This window comes from Zonotrichia leucophrys, chromosome 20, assembly GCF_028769735.1.
Source record: "Zonotrichia leucophrys gambelii isolate GWCS_2022_RI chromosome 20, RI_Zleu_2.0, whole genome shotgun sequence".
NCBI classification, from domain to species: domain Eukaryota; kingdom Metazoa; phylum Chordata; class Aves; order Passeriformes; family Passerellidae; genus Zonotrichia; species Zonotrichia leucophrys.
The window spans coordinates 13600315-13624987 of record NC_088189.1 but is presented as its reverse complement, the minus strand read 5'-3'; the positions used below and the strand labels follow the sequence as shown (position 1 = coordinate 13624987).

General features: G+C 43.4%; 1 protein-coding gene across 2 annotated transcripts in view; it reads right to left on the bottom strand.

Moving 5' to 3' along the window:
* The window catches only part of LOC135456193 (ubiquinol-cytochrome-c reductase complex assembly factor 1), a 45308-nt gene that overhangs the window by 18023 nt on the left and 2612 nt on the right, over positions 1-24673 (bottom strand). For both annotated transcript variants that reach the window (XM_064729917.1, XM_064729918.1), the window contains exons 2-7: positions 23097-23201; positions 21652-21756; positions 16870-16977; positions 14483-14555; positions 9052-9109; positions 3138-3246 (exon numbers count right to left, since the gene is read on the bottom strand). In XM_064729917.1, the coding sequence (XP_064585987.1) occupies positions 3138-3246; positions 9052-9109; positions 14483-14555; positions 16870-16977; positions 21652-21756; positions 23097-23201 (558 nt within the window). The remainder of the gene's footprint in view (positions 1-3137; positions 3247-9051; positions 9110-14482; positions 14556-16869; positions 16978-21651; positions 21757-23096; positions 23202-24673) is intronic.

Sequence of the window (24673 nt, the reverse complement as noted above, 5' to 3'; positions counted from 1 at the left end):
GTGAGAAAGATTTCAGTCAGGGTACAGCTCTGGGAAGGGAAGGAAGGTGAGTGGAGAAGAGTGAACAAGCATGGAAAAAACAGAACTGCCTGTGCAGGGGCACGAGTGAAGTGGGATATGAAGCCAGAATCACTGGCAAAGACAAAGGAAAATGAAGCAGTGACAAGGAGCAAGGGAACTGGTAACATCTGCAAACATCAGGGCAGAGATAATTTTCATCTATCATACAGCAAATGTTACCAGAAGAGACCAAAAAGTTTGTTCATCTCAACAAAATCCCAGAACTTTTGGGTCATCCCATTCCACCTCCTGCCATGGCAGGGACACCTTCCACTGTCCCAGGCTGCTCCCAGCTCCATCCAACCTTCCAGGGATCCAGGGGCAGCCACAGCTTCCCTGGGCACCATTGCTGACAGGGAGGAATTCCTTCCACATGTCTAACCTAAATTCCCTCCCTTTCACTGTGAAGCCATCCCCCCTTGTCCTGTCACTGCTGTTCCTGAGGAAGGGTCCAATTCTGGATTCCCTGCAGGTGCTGGGAGGTCTCCACAGAACCTTAACTCCTCCAGCCTCAACAGCCCCAACCCTCTCAGCCCACCTCCATAGGGGACTGACTGTGAATAATGACTGAGAGATCAGGAATAAATAAAAGATTAAAAAACCAAACCAAACTGAACCAAACCAAACCAAACCACTGCAGACAATGAAAGCCCTCCCTGAGACTACAGTGAAGAGAACAGTCCTGATTTCCAAATTTACCCCCCAGGAGAGTCCACTCTGCGTTCTCACCCCCCCTCAGTGCCTGCTCAGGAGTTCACTGCTCACCCAAGGAGGTTCATTAAACCAAGGGCCCCCTGAGCAGCTCAGCTGTACTAAATACACCCAGGTGTAACTGCCTTGCACATTAATCCCTGAAATGAGCAGCTTCTTCCTCTGAGCATCTGCTCTGGCCACATAAAGGCTGTGCTAGCACCAGGCCACAGTCTGGTGTGTTACAGGAATCACAGCAGGGCCAGCCAAGCACACTGGAGATTCCACTGCAGGGTCATTCCTACAAGGACTGCACAATTTAAATTCAAGGGTGAACTGAGCAGATGCCTAACCTGACAAGGCAGGGAACAAATGGCATTCCAGCAACTTCAGAGCTCCTTGAGTTGTGTCACACAGCAGCCATGCTACTGCAAAATGCAAGTATAAACACTTCAGAATACTGACTGGATGAAAAGATAAAGACACTGATGGGTTTTTTTATACTTCAAGGAATTTTGTGGAGAAAAGGGATAGTTTAGCTTGCATAAATGGAAACCCTGTGCATCCCTTTAAAAATAACTGCCTGCAAACATTATCTTTTTTCCCCTGAGGTTTACTGTAAAGCTCTCAGTGCAGGCCTACCCTGCAGCATTCTTCACTTTGGAGCCCTGCATGGCTTAAAGGACAGCAAACAGCCAAATCTGCTCCTCTTTTCTGACTGCTGCTCCCAACCCTACACAAAAATCTACAAGCCAGCACTTTGTTCATATGAGACAAAATTAGGGACAAAAGAAACAGACAAATGATCTTCTTTTCCAAAGGTCATTTTCTCCATGGAATCAGACAGATGCTTTCAGGTGCTTTGGAAGGTGACATGTTTGGCTGGAGTTTGTTTTGGATTTGGGGGAATTTTTTGCTTTTCAAGAAGAAGAACCTTAAATTTACACCCAGAGTAAAGATCTGAGCTGTGTATAGCAGCTCCTAGAGAAAGCAGAATGAACCAGAGATATGATATGGAAAGCATTGGATAAGGACAAAAATGCAGAAGCTCCTTCATTCAGTCTTTTTCTCCAGTGCATCTGATTTGTTAGGCTCACTCACACTGCCCTACCAGAAAGAGGAGATTCCCACATTGGAATTTATCTAAGCACATTAACATAGCAAAAAATCCTCAGATGTACAAATTTAAATTTAATTCAAAAGAAGATTAACAGAATATCTTGTCTATAAGAGCAATGGGCAACAAAGTAAAGCTACAGAAGTCCCAACAACTATGAACAAACCTATTGCTAAAGGAATAACTGAAGTCATACCAGAACCAACACCTTCTAAAACCACATACAAAATAAAGAATCAGAAAGAAACTCCTTGAATTTCTAATGTGATTGCATCCCAAATCCTGACTCACTGGTGAATTCCCTTGTCTGGCACCACCAGGAACATCCTGGCAGCTTCTCCAATAGAACTGACAGCGAAGGCTTAACAAATAAGGAATTAATTATTGCTATATGAAAACTGTCACTTCTCTAACACTGAATCACTGAACAGTTCTCTTCCTTTTTGACAACACAGATGTTGCCAGGCCTGTTCTCCCACAGAAGTGCTCTGAACACAGGGAGCCTCACCTGCACCTGGTCTGCTGTCACCTACTTCCACTGCCTCTGCAATGCCTTCTCTTCAGGCAAACACCAACACAGGGCTGGAGAACCACATTTTCATACTTTAGGTACAGAAATTACCATTACAACCAACTACCATAACCTTCCTCAGAACAGGCCAGAATGATCCAACCTTCCTCTTCCTTCAAAATTGCAAATGAACTCTCCTTAGAACTACTCTCTCTTTAGAACTTTCTTCTTTGTTTTTTTTTTTTGTGATAAAGATCAGGTATAGTGAAATTCCAAAATGAAAAATACACAAAGGACTAGGTATAGTCCTTGGAACTTGACAAAGTAGGAACTTGACAAAAACCTCTTGTTGATTAATTTCCTTTTAGCACTTTAGATACAGAGAACACTCAGAGCTCTGCTGTTGCTATAGATTGGGCACCAGCCACATTCCTCCCTACCACAGCTGCTTATTCCTATCCCCATTCTGTTGCAGCAGCATCCACTCCTGCAATCACATGGCAAATCATTTAGGAAATGAATCCATTTCAGACAAATCAATACCTTTCTCCAGGCCATAATGCACTTTCAGAAACAAGGACAGCGCTCAATACAGCAGCTGAGGGAATGAATGGTCAGGAGTGAGGGCTGCAGGTACCACCTTAAGCTAGAAAAGGAATCAACCAGTTGGATTCTTGGGCATTTTTCTAAGAAATTTAAATCCAAAAGAGCATTGAAAGATGGGAATCATGAGGATTAACACCAGCAGAGAGGACTTACCCCCATCACCTTCCCACGCTGCTCCACGTCCTCCCACATGCAGTGCACGATGTAGCGGCACATGTACTTCCCCGTGCGGCCCTCCTGCTTCAGCCGCACCAGGCACATCCTGCAACAGCACACACCACTCAGCCCCCGGGCTTTTGTTAAAGGGAGAGAGCAAATTAAATACATTCCAGCTCATTTAAGAGTTTTCTTACAGTATATGTTTGTAATCAGGAGGAAAATACACACGGATTTTTATTTTTTTTTTAATAAACCACTACAAACATTTCCATTCTGCACTCATCTGCTGGATTTTGGCCAATCCAGCCATGGAAGAGTGACAGTGGACTCTATTCTTGCTGACAGTACTGTAATCTAGTTAAACACTACTGCAACCTGAATTCCTCAGCCTTAAGAACACCTCACCCTCTGGAGCAGGAACACATGGCTTGTCTAATCCAGGCTCCGAGCCAGCTGTAGCTCAGTTGGTCACTCAAGGGCTGTAAGAGCCCATCTAGCCAAGCTGGGAAAGCTTAAGCAAGTTACAGACTTGAACCAATCCAAATTAACAATGTCCTAAATTACTTCAGCTACAGGGGCGTTAGGATACATGTCCAGCCACCTGGCAAAACCTCCTCGTGCAAGACCAGCTCAGAGGTTTGTAAGTGCACTGTGAGATCTTAATGAGAACATCAGGTTGAGTTGTTTTACTTTGTTTTTAAGCATTAAAGCCACTTAAAACCTCATTGCTGCTGTTCTGTCTACAAAATAAAAGAATAATTTTATTTTGCCTCCCATAAAACATCTGTAAAGAGCACAAACTGAAGCCCAGGCTGATTCCTCAGTGGGCAGGGACCAGTCCTGTCACCTGTCCCATCTTCTCTACCTCATTCAGCAACTCCTGTGCTGAAAGACAGAAGTGCCTGTCCAGGACTGACTGAGTCACTGCAGACAAGGTGATGCTCAAACACTGGAGCTCAAAGAATCCACTGCTTCTCACAGACATGCTAGGAAGGAAATTGCTCCCTGTAAAACCAAGAGAGCAGAGCTGCTGGAAGCCAATGTGGAGCTGGTGCACACTAACAATGGTGAATGTGCCACAAGAGCTACAAGGAAAATACAATTATTCATTGTTAATAGATTCATTTCTTTAGTGAATATAAGGTCTGCAGGCATTAAAAGTATTTGGTGACCATGAATGTCAGCTCCACAGGGAAAATCACAAACACCTGAAGTGTGCTGAGATGACCTGTAAAGGGACAGATGTCCATCTTTATCATGGGTTCTATCTTGTGTACGGATTAGTAAAGGAAACGTTTTCTAACCTATTAAAGAAGTAAAACTTACTGCCAGGGACAGTCAGAGACAAAAGCTGAAGGCAGCAAAACCCACAGCAGTCCTATATTCTTCTTGCTAGTCAGAATCACTGTCCCACCACACAAATGCAATTCAGATGGCACCAAAACCAAACCCTCATTTTCTCACAGAAGGATGGCAAAGCTTTCTGTTCAAACAGTGGTCAGAGAGCAGCTGTCATAGAACAGCTGTCCAGGTACCAGACCTTCCACAAAACAAATGCACAAAGAGCTTAAAACTTTCAGTGTACTTCTACCAGTTTCAAAACCTTTGCTCCTCTTGTGCATTTACATAACTGAACTGCACAAAGAAGCGAATTACTGAATTGAAAATTCTTACTCTTAGCAAGACAAAAAGAAAAAGACTCGGATAAAAGACTAATTTTGTGTTAAGAAAAGCATTTTTATACTTCTCTTGCTGAACAGCTGTACTCAGGGGTGAAAAACTCAGGGGAAAGAAAAGCTCCTCCTGAGCACAAATAGTGTTTCCTATCCTGTGTGCCTTGGGTGGTGGAGAAGCAGGAGGAGAGAGCAGTGCAGAGACCAACAACTGGTCAGTGATGAGCAGGACTGGGCTGGTGTGCAGGGGAAAACCTGCTACTCATGGAGCCTAAAAGGGAGCTCTTGTGTTTGGATGCACAGTGCTGACACAGAGCTGTTCTGCAGCACCACCAGTGAGATCATGGAATTTTGCAGCTTATTTGGAAGTTTGGTAGTTTGTTACTACACCTGCTGTCTGAGGTGACACAGACTCTTTAAAGCCTGTAAACCTCCTAACCAGATCACCATGGCCTGAAACATTTCATCATTTCACTGCACAATCTGCTCTGTAATTTAGTCAAATACTGACTCATCTCCATCAAACCCTGCAAGGAAAATTACTCCAAACTATCTTTAGAAAGCTGTCCACCTCACATTAGTTGGGTTGGATAATTTTTGCTGTATTTAAGTTATGCAGAGAGATTATCTTAGAAGAAAATCTAAGAATCTTAAAAGAAAGGATAGTGGAAAAGGATCAGGAGCATCTGTAACTCAACCCACACCAGCTGAGATGTTGCAGTTTCTCACAACAGCCTCAGCCAGGTTCTGTCAGTGCTCCCAGAGTGCCAGACTGGCCTGAACACCAGAAGTGGTGGTTGACAGCTCCTGATCACTGCTGTGAGGTGCCCTGTGCCATGCACCACGGTGTGATGAGCCATTAAGGGTAAAGTGAACCTTCCTGTACCTGGCCACTCATTCCTGCTTCCTCAGCTGCTCCAGAGCAACTGTTTCTGCAGCTACGCTACAGCTGCTCAAAGAAATTACTCTGGCTTTTAACACCACAAATATCAACAGCGTTTTTGGAAGGCTTTATTCTGTTTAACCCGCTCATGAACAGCTGCCAGTTTGGGGGATGGCAGGAAACTCCTGAACTGACTTTTTCATCAGCTCTGTTGTGACATTGCACTTCAGGGAATGATGGTTATCAGCAGAATTCTGACCAGGTCCTAATTAGGTTTGCATGTTCTCCTGTGCTCCAGCCTGGCCAGCTCCCCAGCACTGCTGTATCCAGCACACAGAGCCCAGCCTGGCTCTGCAGCCTCCTCTCCCCTGGGGCCTTTCTCAGCCTGCTGTGGCCCAGTCCCTCATGTTAAGGTAGGAGCAACTAAATGCTGGAGACACTCCAAATAAACTTATTCTGAAAATCTCTCTCAAGCAAGACTATCCTGATGCAATTAAGACACAAAACATAGAGTTTATTCCCTTTCTTCTGAAGCACCACATTTCAAAATGGCACTGTGTCCTCAAGCATCTCTGTGCAAATCAGAGAAATCTTTTCTGGCAGGAGTGGTTTTCTACATATACTTGGTAGTTTTCGCTCCCCTCTGGACTTCCCGAGGCGGATCAGAACTTTCCTGAGTGCAGATTTCCTTAAGAAAAACAATGCTCACGTGAATTTTTGCAACAGGTCTCTGAGTCTTTCAGAATAGGAGTTGGAGCACCCCTTTATTTGATCCTAAATACTTCAGAGATGTCACCATGCTTGGTGTGGTGAAAATACAAAGGGAGCTCTAGGTATCTACATGGCAAATACTGAACCAAGACATTCCCCAGCAGTCACCCAAGTAATTTCTTTGGCAGTTTGGTAACAGCTCTGGATTCAGCCAATACTCCATTTAGATGCATGGGAAAATGCAAACCCAGCAGAAGAAATAAAGAGCTTTTCTAAAGGTCTGGACTTCTAAATATAAACCAAGAGTCCCTCTGACATCAGAGGTGTAAAGTAACAGAAAGGGCCTATGAAAACATGACATTCAGGAAAGAATAACCATGGGTTGGTTTTTCAAGTAATATTGATGGGTTGACTTTTTAAAGCATGATTTTAGCACTGCATTGGAAGGCACTGGAGTGTTTCTAAAGGAACATTATCTTCTAAAGAAGCTTGCAACAGCAGAGGCTAAACATGAGAGCCTGAATTCCTCTCTTTTTGAGTGGGGTCAGGAGGAACATTCATTTCACAGACAAGAAGAAGTAGGAGCCAGAGATTCAAAGAGAACCCACCAGAATGTGCAACACAACAACGTGCCCTGACAAGCACTTATTTAAATCTGTAAAAGCTGGGATGCAAAAAGCATGGAAAAATAGACTAGACATGCTGGGCAATGGCAACAGAGAAGGAGACAAAGTTTACCAAAATGGGGAAAATTATCAACTTCTCTGGCTCCAGAAGACACACTAAATCAGTTGAAAATAGGCTGCTGAAATACGAAGGAAGAAGTATCTGAGAAAGTTGTGCAGACTGCTCTGCTAGGGGCAGCAGGAGCAGATGGTGATCAGAATCTCCTGGCTGGCTGCTGCCCACCAGATCAGGAGGATTTCTACCCCCTGAGGCAAATGGTCCAGCAGGAAAGAGGAGAACTGGAGCCTTCACACAGGGGTAGGATGTCCCTGGCCTTGTCAAAGCAAGCAGAAGCACTTCTGCTCCCAATTTACTGAGGTCAAAGTGCCTGAAGAAAGAGATCCCAGAGAACAGCAATAAACCTGCCTGGGAAAGCAAAGCATGGCATGGCAGTCACTGGTCACTGATCTCATCACAGGCAAAGCCCACAGCATTTCCCAATGAGCCAGGCAGTGAGCAGCCCTGTCACAGGCTTCTCTGTGTCCTGGAATATCAAACCAGAGCTCTGATTTGTGGTCCAGAATGACAGTGCTGCCAGGAACACAGAGGAGCCAGGCTCATAAACCCTAGAAAAATTAACCTCTAGTGCTAACCTCCACACCTGAGGGCAGAGGGATTTGGTTCTTTCCTGCTTGTGCAGGATATTGCTGTCAAACTGTCCACCACATCTCACATGTAAGAGTATTTCAATTTCTCCCCATAACATCAGCTCAAAGTGCAGCAACTCTTGGCCACCTTCAAAAGAAGCCAATGTAGCTTTGATCTTAGAAACTTATGCCTATCCTATACCAGTTTCATCTCTGTCTTAGCTCTCTTGTTGACTTTTATAATTAATATTGAATTTGATGCTATGTATCAATCACAGGAGGCATTGTCCCATCAATGAGAAATCAAGATGAATAAAGTGTGTTCTCTGCAGATTCATGTTAACTCTCTTTGGTTTTCCCAGATACTTACAAACAGTCTGGTTTTTAACACTTATTGCACTAGTTTTCAAAATACCTATATGAATTATTAGCTCATCAATTCATTTTTTTCCACAGGGAACAGTAGGAAATAAATAAACTGCAGATTTCAAGGGTCATCCTTACTTTGTTCCACTGATTTCATTAACTAACTGATTATAATTTCAATGGTTCTGCTCATTTATTCACTCTTTAGTGTAATGAGCTGCCCCATCTTTCACTGTATTGAGGAGTCAGGAAATTAAAAGGAGAGAAGGGAAAAAGGAGGAGGCAAGGAAACAAGGGGCCTTAAGTGCAGCTATTTCAGTACAAACTTCCTTTCAGCCTTTGGACAGCTGAACCCAAGTCTATGGACTTCAGTTCCCTGAAAGATCTGGCACTTAGAAAATTACTGTACTCCCTTGTGCATCCTCTGACCTTTATAAGTATGTAATGCTAGATGAAAACCTGATTTTTTTGGCTACTATTTTCACAAACGAAAAAGGGAAAAAACTGCACGTTTAAGGTGTTAAATATTTTCACATGCAGCCAAGCTGGCATTCACCACCCTGCACGTACCTTTCAGAAGTGAAAGAATAAATGCCACTGCTACAATTTGTTAAATGCTTCTCATCACCACAAATTCTCCCAATTTAAATGACTTTTACATAAATTTAAACCTTTCCTAAAACACCCAAGTAGGATTTTTCCACATAGCCTGAGTAAGGCTTTTAGAAAACTCATGGCAAAGATCATTCCACTAGTGAGGGATTTTGAGATGTAAGAGATGTCAGCTTCTCTATAGGACTTACTGTTCTTCAGCAGGAAACAGCTTAAATTCAGTCATCAGTAAAATGAATATAACCTCTATTATCAGCCATGGATAGAAGGCTGTACTTTTTTCTCACATTAAGTTGTATATAATTCCATTTCATGAAAATAATTGTACTACTATTTTGTCTTTCACTTACCAGACATGAAGCTGGGCTACTAGAAACCATGAATTCAAAGTATCAGGCATTTGGCATCCTTGATGGAAGGGGAAAATGAAAAAAAACACAAAACCAAAACAAAACATTAAAATTAATTTAATCCCATTTTGTGCTTAACAGAAAATCACTACACCAAAATCTAAAAGCACTTTAGCAATTTATTTTCAGCAATAACAGTACATAAATAGTGGAAGCAAACATCATTTACTGTCATGTTTGTGCTTAAATTCTAGAACATACAGCCACAGGATGCTGTGGATTCTGAAAGATTTCAGGTGTTTAGAATCCACTTGAGTAACTTTTACAGAGGGGCAAAATTCCACAATGGAGAATGAGACAAACATGTGGTTTCTAGCCTGCTATCTCAAAGCAGCAGTGACTAACACAGAGGAATCAATGGATGCTGTGCTCCATTCTTACTCTCTTCCCTCCCATGTGCTGCTGTCTCCTGGCAGGCACAGAGTTCTGTGTTACCTGAGTCTGCTCCCACTCCCCTGCCTGGATTCACTCCAGGGCTGCACAGCCCACAGCACTCTGAGTGCTCCAGCCAGGCAACATCAGGATTAAACCCATCAACCAACCACAGAAAATCTGTTTCCAGATTCAGCTCTACTCCCACAGCCACTGCTTTCCCAGAGATGGTTTGTCCATATGTGTGTTCACAGGATGGATTTTCATGTGCTGTTAGGATGCGAGGTTGGAGATTTAGGCAACGTGGCACAAAAACCATATTCCTCTTCCTCATGCTTGAAAAAAAAATGAACCTGTGGGTTCTGTGCATGCCAAATCCTTTAGTTCCTGTCAATCTCAAACCTTCCTCCCAGGCACACTTCTGCATGTGTTTCCTGGAGAAGGTTTTAAGGCAAGTCCCTAATGAGAAGGATCTGAGGCAGCCACCTTGGCCTACCCAGCGCTTGGTGTTCTCTTCTGAGCTGTTCAAATCTAGCTGGAAGAAGGCCAGAGAGCCTTCAGAAAGTGACTCTACAGTCAGATACGCCCTAGGGAAGTCAACCTCATCTTTTCTGTGCTAAATAGATTCCTTCCTGGCTCCTATGCTTCTTTGCTGTCAAGTATTACAAAGGAGATTCACCCAGATCATGAAGCAATGCTTTCACAGCCTCTTTCTTTTCACATGCCAGCTCTGGTCAGAGGAACCAAACAGATCAGCACTATTCCTCCCTCCCCAGAGAGATGACTCCATCAGGCCTAGGAGGTGCCAAGGTGCAGCACCACTGCCCATACATCACCTCTAAGGCAGTACAAAGACACAAACAGTCCATGTTTGGAGATTAAACACAGGTCTCCCTCACCCTTCTACCCTTCTGGCTCTCTCATTCCTATTAGAAATAATTCCTGTGCCTAGAAATGACTACTCTGACCTAAAGCCACGCCAAGGCATCTCTAACTAGGGCAGCAGCACACAATGCCTGCATTAACCAAACCATCTCAGTAAATGCAGGTTCCACAGGCAAGAGGCAAACACTCAGTTCAGACAGAGGTTTCTCCAGTAGGAGCTCCCATGGATCAGTCCCCACCACAGAAATCACTCTGCAGTGGAAAGCAAAGCTCACACCTCCACTCCTGGAAACACAGAAAGCTTTTAAAGACCTATTCAGTACCCAGGAGGCAAGAATTTTTTCTCTAATTTTCCAAGAGTTGCAATTCTATTTTTATAAATCATTTTTAACTTCTATATTTGGACTGTCTGCATGGTAAATTTAAAGGAAGGGTGGCTCCTTTAAGCAAAAGCAAGAACTTTTTCATGATGGATCATCTTTGCCACTACCACAACTTTAGGAAGGACACAATGGGGTAACATCCACACATCCTGCACAAGAACAGGAGTGCTGTGTCAGTGCTCCCCTGAGTGTGGCAGGCAGCAGCAGGAGCCTGGAAGGCACTGAGTGCTGCCTATTATGGGAGACACAAGAATTAAAGTCCTGTAACCTCCAGCCTTTTTTGAGCTGCACTGAGCCCCACTAGGAGCCATCCAAAAGCCTGATTTGGTGGGACAAGCTCTCTGCTGCTGCAGCTGCCTGACTCTAGAGAATTAACAGCATTAATAGTTCAAGTTCAATTCAAGGTAACCCTACAGTCCACATTCATCAGCCAAACTCCAGTTCAGCTCTGAGTATTACCTGCCTGATGCTAAAAGTTCTTTTGATCTTTCAAGTCTGAGGTCAGGCATGAAACTCTCTCCTCACAGGCTGCCTCCTCTGTTGCATGGGAACTACCCAAGCTCTGTGCCAAACCTGGCACCAGCAACTTTGCTATTCCCTCTGCTGTTTCTCTCTTCTCCTTTAAACAAGAAACAGCTGACATCCTAAAATAGCTCCACTTTCCCCATAAGCAGCACAGTGCAGACATTTGGGATATGGGCTCCAAAGTTTTGTCCATGAGTGATCCAGTATCAAGAGACAAAGGGATGGCAAGCATAATAAAATTAGCTGCAGTTTTATACTCAAGAGTCTCAATTAGAACACCTTCTTTATATCCTACAGTGGCCTCATGACTTGCATAGCCACAGTCTGTATTATGGGAACTGCTGTTCCAGGACATACACAGAAACAGGCAGTTCACAGGGCTCTCATACTGTGGCACAAAAAGTCTCAGAAATTCCACTGGGCACCAGCAGGAATGCAGTGAGATAGAAGAGAGCCCATAAGACATGAAAATGGACACTGTCCAAGCCCTCCACTACACCACCCACTCTTTACACTGTCACCTCTGTAGGAGAGCAACCCCACAAACTCCCCACAGCAATCCAAGTTCCAGAAGGTCCCAGTGCTGTTGTTCCTTATGCCCCAACAGAACCACACCACAAAAGCACACCCAGAAAACACTGAGAAGGGCTCTGTGCAGAACTGTTCTGCTCACTCAGGTTAAGGAGCCCACGAGTGGTTTCACTCATGAGTGGCTGCAGGTTTCCCAGGTCAGCTCTGCAGGTGAACAGGGCTCACACACGGCCAGGAAGGAGCTAACAAGCTCTCCACAGAGCAAAGCTGACTCTGAGCAGTTCACCTGATATCAACACCCTCCTGCTGGAGCCAGAAGGGCAGCAGAGCACAATCACAGCCCAGGTGAGCACGGCTCAGACAGCACCACCCTGCCCTGGGGCTCCCGTGGGCACTGGGAGGGGAGCAGCACCATGGGGCACAGGCTGGGGCACTGCTCTGCTGCTGCACAGCTCACAGGTACCTGCCTGTCCTCCCACCAGCCCCCCAGGCTGCTCCTTCAGCAGTGAGCAATGGGCTTAAGCAATGTCCATCTTTAAAACCAGCCCCCGACTGACACAGTTTGATGCAGACATGGTAAACTCAAGTGAAAGTTGGGTATCCTGCTCCATGCCATGTTCCCCTCTCAGTTATGCACTCCCCAGCACCTGCTTTGTGCCACAGCTGCTCTCCACCAGACCCCTCCATGTCCCACTTTAGCTCACCAACACAGCAAACCAGGATGGCAGTAAACTGGGCTGTTCTCCTTCTCACCAAGGACATAGCTGTGCAGCCCAGAACAGGGCACAGGAAGATGGAGAGGTGAGACTTTCCCCTTTGGCTGCTACTTCAACTCAGCTGCCCATGGAACCACAGCCTAAAGCTTCTCCATGGCAAAATCCTGTTTAAAGCTTCCCACCCACCCCACACTGCTTGTTTTAGGGGAGCTACTTTTTAACATGGATCACAAGCCTGTTAAATTTTTGAGCTAATCTCCCAAAAGAGTTTAATTTCTATGTGACAGAAGTAAAAGAAACTTCTTTTGCCTGTTGTGATAGGAAAACAATGATTTCTTTGGAACCACAAGCACTGACCCCACCATAGCACAGGTGATCCTATACCACCAACAGATGCACCATGCACTCCATCAATCTCAGAAAATTACCTTGTTCCTTAGGCAACAGCAGTCTCAAGTCCATGCAAACATATCCTACTCTTTAAATACATGTTTTCTTTTCAAAACAGTAAGACAACATCAAAAGCACAACTGAAGCTATTTTACTCTGTACTGAACCTGAAAATCTGTGCCAGAATTCTTTCCACAGACAAGTTTAGAAATTCCTTTAAATTTTAAGCTAGGGCAACATTTATAGATCTTTGTACAATTAAACAGGGAGAGTGAAACAAGCCCTTGTCTGAGAGGTAAATGCCACAAACAGAGCAGACCCTATCTGAGCAAGCCTGGGAGGGCACTCAGCTGGGAGAGGGTGTGCACAGGCAAAATGAGGTTCCTAAGTTTTGATCACTAGTAATGAATCCTACTGCTCACAGAGTTCTCTCACTCCTTCAACCACTGAAACCACATCAGAGGTTTGGAAAATCTTCTGAAAAACACTTGAAAATTTTGCAGTAGCAACACCACGTAACAAACCACCCTCACTATGCTCTGCACTGCATGAAGGTGTTCCTTCAGCTGATCTCTCATGAGGCAGCAGCCCCAACCTGTGCTGTAAGGAAGCATCTGGCAGCTCAGGAACCCAGGCCAGATCCAGCTAATGGGTTTACTACCAGCTAAATCACACTGACACGAGAAATAATTCACCTAAGAAAAAAATACTATTGCAGCTTACATAAGTCTCAAAGTACATCTTCCCCCGTTACCAGCCAGATTTGAAACTATTCAAAGCTGCAACAGATTTTTCAGCTGATAGTTAAAAACCACTGTGTACAACATCAAAAAAATCATCCCAATCCAAGCCACTAATATGCTATCTATATACTATCTATATACTATCTATCTACTATCTATATACTATACTATCCTATATACTTATAGGAGGGACTTGTTCTATGTATGCTCTAGTTTATACACATATATATACACACTATATAGACTATACAGACTGTTCTACTACCCAGAGATGTGTCCTGATTTAATGCTGTCAGGGTCAGTAAAAAATGTAAAAATTCTCTTAATTTGTACCCAAACCTCCCCCAGCCATGACAGAGACAGGTGATCCCTGTGACCTAACTGACCTTGTATCATTAAAAAGTTGTGCATTAGTGGATCGGGGTAATTCCCTTACCTGCATCCCAGGTGTTCTGGGGATGGCACAGGGTAGGACACAGAGACCATAAAAAGGGAAGGGATATTTGGATTCTTTGTTTATCCCACCCTGGTAATAAAAAATGGCAATATCCCTTGAAGTCCAGGCTATTCCAAGTTCTTCCCATGCCACTCCTGTTCCTGTTGCCCACTGCAGCAGGGCAAATGTAACAATGCCAGACTCCCCTGTCACTCCAGAGCTCAGGGGAATGCTGCAGTTCAGCCCCCTTCCAGCTGACCATGCCCTGCTAAGATCTGACACATCTTTTTGCTGTAGCATTTATCATCACAAACAGACCCAGTGACATGACTGCAGTGTGTGTTCCCTTCCCAGGGCAGCAGGCACACACAGCCTCAGGGCAGCACTTACTGCTGAAGAACTCCTCGAAGTCGGTTTTCTCCACGCAGCACGCGTACATGCGCAGCGCCGCCACCTTCAGCTTCTGAACAAAAGGAACAGACAGCACTTGAAACATTCAGCACCGAGCTGGGGAACACTGCTGGCTTTGTCCCTGAACACTGGCAACACTGGTGAACACTGTCCCCTTGTCCCACACTGCCATTTTCTGAAAACACTTCTTTTGAGAATCACCATCGCTTGAGATTTTCAGGAGCTCATTAAACTATCAGATCTGCCAGTAATGACTTGAGTATAATTCATTTTGCCTTGAAGGAAAAAAAAATTATTAAATGTCTTCCTGAATATGCTTCCAAATCCAGTGTGCTAAAATACTTCATATAATTACAGAAAATATAAATTAAATGGTTTTCCTTACAGAGTCTCTGAAGATCCCAATTCACAACTCCTGGTTTCCTCCAATAAATTTAAGTGATGCATACCACTAAGAGTGTTTTGTGTAATTTAAGTTTTAAATATTGAAGAAGTCACATACCAGTCATGTCCTAAAAACAGCCTTTTTTTTCCTAGAAAAGTGACACTTGACTGATTATAAGAGTGAGAAAGGAATCCCAAATGAACAACATGAGGTATTCCTGCATGCTTTGGCACTTCTCATTTTGCTCCCAGCCTGCCACTGCACCCAAAACACCTCCAGTGCATCATCCAGAACACAGACACACATGGTGAAGCTTCAAAGAGCACAATAACTAACAGCAAAAATCTTAAAAATAAATGGCATTGGGTTTGGATTGCTCTGGTCTGGTTTTTTTGGTTTTTTCTAGTGACATATACCAGTGATCATCTCAGTGCTCAGGGATGAGCACCCTGCCTGCTAAAAGGCAGTTCAAATCACCAAAGTAATTGGTGTCTCCTCCAACCAAAAGGAAAATAAAGAAGTTGCAACTGATTGCTGAGGAAACACAGGAGCTCATTATTTTTCTTATTCAGTAATCTCAGGCTCCTGTCAAAAATCAAAGATACATCTGAACTTCTTGAAGTAAAATGATTTGCATTGCTTACAGGAGTTCTGAAGGTTTCCCTTTTAAAGGAAACACTGCCTGGCCTGTGAGCAGAGATCTCCCTGGTGAGAGTCACTGCCCCAGAGCAGGCATTACTAGACATTAAAAACATATTGTAAAAAAAACAGTCCCCACAATCCAGCCCTTAAATAATGCAGGTAACAAAGGAGAAACTGATGAAATTTAATCATGGAAGTTTTAGGGTGTAGAAGAAGCGTGGGGGAAGGGAGAATAAAACAGAAAAAAGCAAGAGAAATATTAAGAAACTTCCCAAAGATCTCCTAGAGAGCACGGGCAAGGCCAAAAATGAACTCAGGTCTCTTGGGCCCTAACCACAAAATAACTCTCTCCCAACCCAGGATCCCCAGCCAAAAGCAGGCAGTAAAGAGCAGCAATTAAGGAGAACTCTGAAATCAACACTTAGAGCTAACAAGAATCTTTATTACAACAATATGTACACAAGCACATGGGAGAGAAACTACACTCTCAAGAGGTTTAGCATCACCTGATTAAAGCAACTGATTTTAACCAAAATAACTAAGCCTGTTACAAGTCATTTATCTTTGCTTTACACTTTCTGAGGAGCAGCATGCAATCAGCAACATTTTCAGATCTGTCTCTGAAGAGGTGCACTCTGCCTTGCAGCCATTCAAAGCACCTTAAAACTTCCATTATTTTTAATCTTTTTATTCAAATAACTGGTTTTCATTTCAACACAATTGAGCTCAGTCCTTCTTTCAAGCTGCCTTCTCCTCTCATTCTTTTGCACTATTCCTTAGTTCAGAGAAAAGAAATCATGAATTTCATCTTTTTTCTTCCACATAAGGAACCAAAAGCATCTCTCACAGAGCTGCTCTCACTTAGTCAATGTTAACAACTGTTTTATGAAAGGGCTATTTTAAAAGAAAAGGAGAAAGAGAAAAAGGATCTATTTGTGACTCTGCCCCAGTCAGCTACCACTGAACAGTGATTTGAGCAGCAACCACACCATATCTCAGCTCTGACCATATCTCAGCACTGCCTGCTCAGCAGAGCCTCCTGGTAAGGCTCTGACTCTGTTCTTTGGTGCACAAATGAAGTGAAAACCAGATATCTGAAGACACTCAAGAAGGATTTAGACTCTACCCAATACAGCACTGTTGCATATGTCAATGATGGCAATACCTAATGGAGGTTCAAGATCTGGATTATTAATTCCTTACATCAGGAAACAGAAATTTACATTAAAACTTATCTATTAAGTACTGCTCCTATCATAAGAAAAAAAATGTGGAGTGTTTTTGGTCTGCTTTTTAGAACTATGAAACAAACAAAAGAATTATTAAATTACTGCTTTACCCATCTGCTGTACTTGAGGGGTCCTGTGAACCCGAAGGCTTCCATTATCCTTGTAAAAGCACCCACTTTTTCTTCAGATGACAGCAAGGAATCTTTTGCAGAAAGATGCTGTAAAATTGAAATAGCACATATTTCAGTCTCAGCACTTAAATCTGACACATTTTAGATAGCAAAGTTACCAATTTAACAGAGAATTTTAGGGCTTTATTGCCTGCTTTCTTTGTTCAACAAAACAAAACATGTTTAGGTCTCCCCTGAAAATATTTCACTGGCTTTCATATGTGCCATTCCTCTGTGTATGAATCCAAAATTGCATAACCATTGTGATAACAACATCCCATTGAAAGCTCACATGCAAATATTTACAGAAACCTGCTTTCCAAAACATGGCTCCTATCCTGGACTCCCATATTCATTCTAGGTGTCTTTACTTGGGTTTAAATCTTTTGCAGATAAAATGAGCAAACAAATCACAGAAACAGAGTAAATAAAGCTAACCTTTCACATTCCCTCTCTTCCTCTCACAAGCATTGTACAGTAATTATCCATTACACAAAGCAATCAGCTCTGTTTTAAAACCAATGAAGATACATGAACCCACCATTCTTACCAAAGAGTTCCCCCAGACTCTTATTTCCTTTACAGTTGATCTACAGAGTACTTGCAGAAAATCCAGATCAGCAAAGTACTCAGTTAGCAATGATCTGCAGTGTCTGCAAACATGAAGATAAATGTTCTCTTCCAGACTCACTGCACACCTTGAACTGTGGCTTCAGCCCAGTGGACAGGTGGGGACAGGGGAGGGAATTGGGAGGGTAAAAGTGAGAAAATTGAGAAAAGGGCAGTAAAACAAAAGGCACAGACACAAGCAAGGCCAAAGGAGGAATTTATCCCCCATTTCCCCAGGGCAGGCAGGTGCTAAACCATCCCCAGGGCAGCTGGGCTCCATCAGAGTAACATCACACCAATGTCCCCCCCTTCCTCCTTCTTCCCAAGCTTTAGATGTGAGAATGATGCTGGATGGTCTGGGCTGTCCCCACTGTATCCCCACTGTGTCCCTGCAATTCCTTGTGCACCCCCAGCTGCTCCACTGGTGGGGAGAGGAGCAGGAAAGGCCTCAGCCTTGTGTCAGCCCTGCTCAGGAACTCAAACATGCCTGGGATATCAGGGCTGTGTCCAGCACAAATCCAAACCACAGCCCATATCAGCTACCAGCAAGGAAATTTACTCTCCCCCAGCCCAAAGCAGCACAACTGGTAAGAAAATTTTATGGCATTCAGCCCCAGCAGCACCATCAGCCAGCTGTAATCACCACTGGTACTCCAGCAAATCATTTCCATGAATTAAGTATGCAGTATAGACTTTTTGCCATCAATAAATTACTTTTAACCTATCTATTGTACATGAACCTCCTAGGTATGATTTGAGGAAATACAGCTGAGAGCCATTATAACCTGTGAGAGTAATGAGGGCAGGATGCCAGCTCCAGCAAGGACCAGGAGCAGACTCTTGGGGATGACACAAAAGCAGAGGAATACAGCACACACCCCCCAGCCCTCTGGGATGTACCTGCCCAGCTTCTGACAGACATTCCTGCACAAGAAAATGCACCTATTCATTTTTCTGTCAGCTCCAACTGGCTGCACCTTCAGTATCCCAGTGGCATTTGAAACTATTTCACCTCAGTAACACAAAGTTGTGGTATGTTGGGTTTCACAGTTTAATCATGTTAAAAAAAAAAAACAAACCTTGTGCCTTTTTAAAATCCAACCTTGCAATTTGGACTAGATGACCTTTAAAAGTCCCTTCCAACCCAAAGTATTCTATGATCCTTGGATGCTCCCAATTTTCCCATAAGAACTTGCAAACAACCATTTCCTATCCCACTTTTCAGTAACTTTTATTACTTTTATAGGCCAGTATCATACATACATTCCTTAGTTTAGAAGGGTCCTAAAACAGGCTGAAAGAGGCTGAAACAGGCTATTTTCATATTGAAAGCTTTTCCCCTTTCTGATCATTCTCTATAGACTTCCTAGCACTAATATAGTGGTGTTTGAAATGGCACGAATGGTAAGTAAATACGTACAGATTAAAATACAGATTCATACTCTGCACAGATTGCTATAATGAATTAAAAGTAACTGTAAAGGTGACAAAATTATAGCTCTCAGACAGAATCCATCCCACACACAAGCCTGAGCATTTGAGATAAAATACCCTGCACTTGTGCACTGTCCAAGGATGGCTGCCAGTGCCTTGAATCCTGCCAGGCCCAGCGCTCAGGTAAATGGGGAGAAACACACCCAGCACCATTTTAATATCTGTCAACCTCCCAGCAGGGTAACACTGCCCAGACCTCCTGTGATACTCAGCTCCTCTGAATGCTGGTCATTGACCCTGCTCACCAGGTGCCCAATGTCTGCAGAGGCTCATCCCACCTCAGCCACACGTGATGGACCCAGTGATTCCCCTGACATGCATTGGTATTTAAACCAGTTTTTATTTAAACCTCCTCTTCAGGATTATGCAGTGCAATGCTCCCTGCTACTCTACAAATGGCTCCTAACCTTCCATCCTAACACCAAAATCCCCCTCCAGCCAAGCAATGGTAGGAACTGCTGAAGGCAGAGCTTGTGTCCAATAACCACTGCCACGCTCACCAAATCAACATTCATCTCCTCCACAGGAATTCAAATCACACTGAACCTCTAATGAACCCAGGCAGAACTTCACTACATGCCTCTTATCTATAAATGCACATGAAGTCTCCCTCTCTACAGGTTTTTTGTTATGCAGAGAAAGTTAAAAACCAAAATTATCTCAATTTGTCTGTTGTTAGCTCATCACTAAAACAAGGGCTAACCAACCAGCAGGTTTCTCTAGGAAATGCCATGTTTCTTCCTTCTTTCTTCTGCAAGGCAGCCTGGACTAGCTCAAGAGATGGTGAAGGGATTTAAGCAGAGAGTGCTCGGTTCAACCTATGGACAGAGGCCTGAAGCTCATCCTGTCAATGCCAGGACTGCAGCCAAATGCAATTAAACAATCCTATAACTGTCTGTAAAATCAGATCTAGAAAACACTGGGGTGAGGGAGGGAAACTGTGTGGTGCTTAGTTGCCAGCTGGGCTAAAACCACAACAGAGAGAAAGAGAAAACTTTAAAAATGTATTTTATACCTCCTCAAAACAAGCTCATGAAGACGCTGCAATGGACATGAGCCTACCTCAGGCTGCCTTTCCTGCTCAATACCTGAAAGGCAGTGCTTAAAGCAAACAATCATTTTAATTTTGACACCAAACATAAACTGAAACATCTGGAGCTCACCATTAATTCCAAACCACTTTCCCACCAGGACTGCATAGTCAAGTTCACATTTCAAAGATGAGTAAGTACTTCTCTATTCAAAATAATGAAGGTGCAGTCCAAAAAGCCACCTCAAACCAACAGTGTTGTAAACTGCTTCCTCTCTGGTCATAAATCCTGCCTGGCTTCTTACACCATGGCTGTTTTAACTGGGAAGTTTCCCCATCCATCTTTCAGCCCTTGTACCTCTCCCCTTGCCCTTTCCAATACACCAAAACAAATCTTGGGTCCTGCCTTGAAGATTTTCATGGCACTCCTGGTTTGTTTGAGGTACTGTCCTGTCACCCACTGCTCTCCCAGGCTGCTCTGTAAGTGCTGCCTGTGCAGGGCTCAGAGCAGGGCAGGCAGGATGGGGATCAGGGGCAAGCACCATCCTTGGGAGTCTGGATAACAACTTTAGCTCTGGCCATGATAAATTGCCCAATCCCTTTGTATATGCTTCAAACTCTGTCTGCAAAATGTTTGGTTTATCTTAATAGCTGAAAAATACTGAAAAATTGACTATAAGAAGGAAAAACCCCTAGCTGAGAACTAAATGCAAAGACCAGGCAGGGTCTCTTCCCTTGCACACTTCTGGTTTTACTTCATTTTTTCTATCCATGTCAAAATAAGCAATTTAAAATCCTTCTTAGTATGTACCTCTAACTCCACACCAGCAAAATGCACTATTAGCTAGACAGCAAACTGGGATTATTGTTTACATGGAAGTTTTACCCATCAGTCCCTAACCCTTTTTCCTTCTGTCATCTCACTTCTCATGCATGTGTTCCATTTTGCCATATTCTTCACACTGGATTAACAAGATATCAGGATATTTATTAGTTGAGAGATGATAACACCCTTAGTTTAAGTGGTGAACTGATATTATGGAGTTGATTCATGCCTCAGAAAAATTCTACTCCAGGACAAAAGACAATGCATGAACAAGACACATAAACCACAGATTAACAAAATAGTACAAATGAACAGTAAATTGTTACACAATAATTAGCTGTTACTAATAGACTGCATGACAATTTTTAGTGTTTAGAAGACAGCAAAACTGTCACCACACATTATTCCCAAACCAAAAAATAAGGAAACATTTTGTCACTTCAGGTATGTGTGGAAGGAACATCTGCCCCCAACACCTTGATTTAATTTCTTCCCTGACTGGAAAGAAGCCCTCAGCCTTGTCAATGAACCCTCACCCTGATCACCCAACTGTAACTGCACCTTCCTATGCCAGCCCTTCATTCTCTGGAAAGGAACAGAATTCCTTCTCCAATCACCAGACCCACTGTTCACATTACACTAAAACATCTCAGAGAAAGGCTGAATCCTCTCCTATGTGTTCTTAGAAGTGTTTTGCCTCCTGCCTCTGTAGAATCCTCAGCCCATGTGTCCTCCAACAATAAAACTTCCCAACTCTTCTCACCTTACTCGTATTGTAAAAGGATCTGTTTTGCTGTGTGATGGCTCCATTGGCTTGAATCAATCCACCACAGAATTTGGAGAGTTGGAAGGGGCCAGCCTTGTGTCTCTAGCAGAAATGATAAAAGAAAAGAAAAAGAATTAAGAGACCACTGATTTTGCATCAACCACCTGTAGTTTTCTTCCAAGTCAATTAATTCTGGCTAATCCTGAAAAACTCTGCATCACAAATAGCACAAATTTATTACAGTAACTGTTACAAACAAAATGGTTGTCTATCCTTAATGCTCCAGACCACATTTTCCAGTGTTCCATAAATGCACTGATGGAATGGACTGGTAGAACACTGCACTCAAAAGCCACAGCCTCTCTGCTTTGGCTCTCACACTACTTCTAATTATGGGGTTTGTCTCTTAATAAAGAATAATTGTTTTTTCTGACTTAGCAGACAAACAGCTATTTTTATCTACAACTTTATAGCCTGATCAACTGTTTTTGTGGCCAAGACTTGAGAAAACACAAATTGCAGTGTAAATGCTACCACTACAGCCCCTATGGCTTCAGTCACAGATCTAGTGCCCAACAAAGAAAATTCTCAAGCAAGAACAAGGATGTGAGCTCCCCAGGAAAGAAGCTGCACACTGAACAGAATATTCTCAGTCTCCCAGCACATCCAGCTCAGCAGTACCTTATTTATCAATTAATTCAGACAGAGTAAATATGCTGTTCAGAGCAGTCTTCCCCAGATGTGTACTGAATGTAGAGTAAACCCAACTTCATTAATAATTTCACAACTGCTCATTTCCACCTCTAGTCCCAATATCAAGTGCTACTGGTGCCAACTGGTGATTTAATAGTAGGGTTAGCATTCTATGTCTATTCCCATTTTCTACATTTTTTTCACTCCTTTGTAATTTACTTTTACTATTCCTATTACTTGATGCTCTGGTTGATTTACTCAGGACAGACACATTCTGGCACTATGCTGGTGTCCCACAACAGTGAGCCAAACTGCAAAGCTTCCACTGCAACAACACTAAATGTGCTGTGCAAGGTAAGCATCCATCATACTGGGAAGTTCAAGGGCACTGTACAGTGGAGATGCCCTATAAAATAAAGTGTTCTCTAAAATAAAATGCTGGAAGCAGCATGCAAACATGACTGGCTTGTAATAGCTCGTTTGGAAAAGTAACACCTCCATTTGGACTTCTGCATTTAATCTTCTCATGACAGATCATGTGGATCTATTAAAAGACACATCTGGACACGTAACAAGACTGGGAGCTCACTCTTGCAGCAGCAGAGAGCTCTAGAGTTGCTTTGGTAATGCCACAATACACAGTGAAGACATCACTTCTGGAAGCCTCTTTATTGAAAAACTCTTACTTTTTCTTGGTCATTTCAGATCATTCAACTTTTCAGACACTTTAACATGCAGTGATGTCTTACCTGGAAAGCACTGCAGAGCATCCACCTCCAGGGGCCTGGGACTGCAGGGCTCTGCAGCAACCCCCAGCACCCTGCTGTCCACTGGGTCACTCCAGCCTGGCAGCTCTGCAACGAGGAGAGCAATGAGGGAAAGGACACAGATGTGCAGAAACAGTAACTGCCCCTCTGCTCTCACAGGTTTTATTAATTCATAGGACAAAAACAACATGCAGCTGTGTAAGGAGGGCAGGGGAAGGGTTTGGGTTGGGTATCAGGGAAAGGCTCTTCCCCAGAGGGTGCTGGCACTGCCCAGGCTCCCCAGGGAATGAATGGGCACAGCCCCGAGGCTGCCAGAGCTCCAGGAGTGCTGGGACAGCTCTGCCAGGCACAGGGGGGATTGCTGGGGTGTCTGTGCAGGGCTGGGCATGGGACTCAATGATCCTTGTGGGTCCCTTCCAGCACAGCATATTCCAGGATTCTAACAATCCTCAGATTCAACTCCCAACTTGTGCTTGACAAGAGTATAAATTTTGATTATGAAAATATTTTGCCTTCCAGTACAAGTATCCAACCCAAGTCTGATGGCAGAAACAGATGAATGGAAGGAAATGGTGGGCTGTCTACATCATAAAACCACACCACAACTACTCTGTCTATACAATAAATTCAAATGCTTAAGAAGCATTCTTCAATTGACTGAGTAAGCTCTAAAAAGCCCTCATCCAACTCAGCTTTTATGCATCTTTCTCTTACTTTACTCAGGCACAGCTAAGAATTTTCGTATTCCAAAAGTATATTGTCCCCATAAATTTTAGTGAAGATCATTATTTTCTGTCCTGAAAATGTCAGCAATACAAAGAATGGGTAGAGCTTTTTTTGCCTGCACCTTCTTTGCACCTTTCACCTTCTGCAACATTAAAGTTAGTACAATATTTGCCTCCTTCATACATACACTACATCAACAGTGGAAATAATGTATGGAGATGCCATTTTCTAATAAAAATAGCTTCATCTTTGGTTGGCCACAAAGATGATTAAGAGACTGAAGCATGCAATGTATGAGCAGAGAAGACTTCAGGGAAATCTTATCAGTCTGTATGAACATCTGGAGGGGTGGGCAGTCAGGCTGTCCCTGGGAGTGCTCAGTGAAAGGACAACCACGGGAGCAGCAGATCTGCCCAGAGACCAGAGGGACCAACACAAAGCACCCCAAGTTCCTGTCCCCCTGCTGTGCCCTGCACTGTCACCGCTGCCCCTCAACTGCAGAGCTGCACCTTGAATCCATCAAGGGAACTGCCAGGGAGAGATGCTGTGCCACGCCAAACATGGTGAGTGTCCACTGCTTCTCCACCTTCTGATCTTTGCACCTAACATCACCATCAGCAAGTGAAATGATGAAAATGACACATTTCTCTCCAAAAAACCATTTCAGCTGAGTCCCACAAAATACTTCTTGAGACAACCTAGTGTTCTGACCCAAACAGTTTAATAAACACTTAATTGAAAAAGAAGTTTTGTTTTTTTTTTTTTGGCGAACAATTACTACAAGATCCAAGGATCTGACAGAGTTTTTTTGAGGCTTTTTCTCACTAACATGC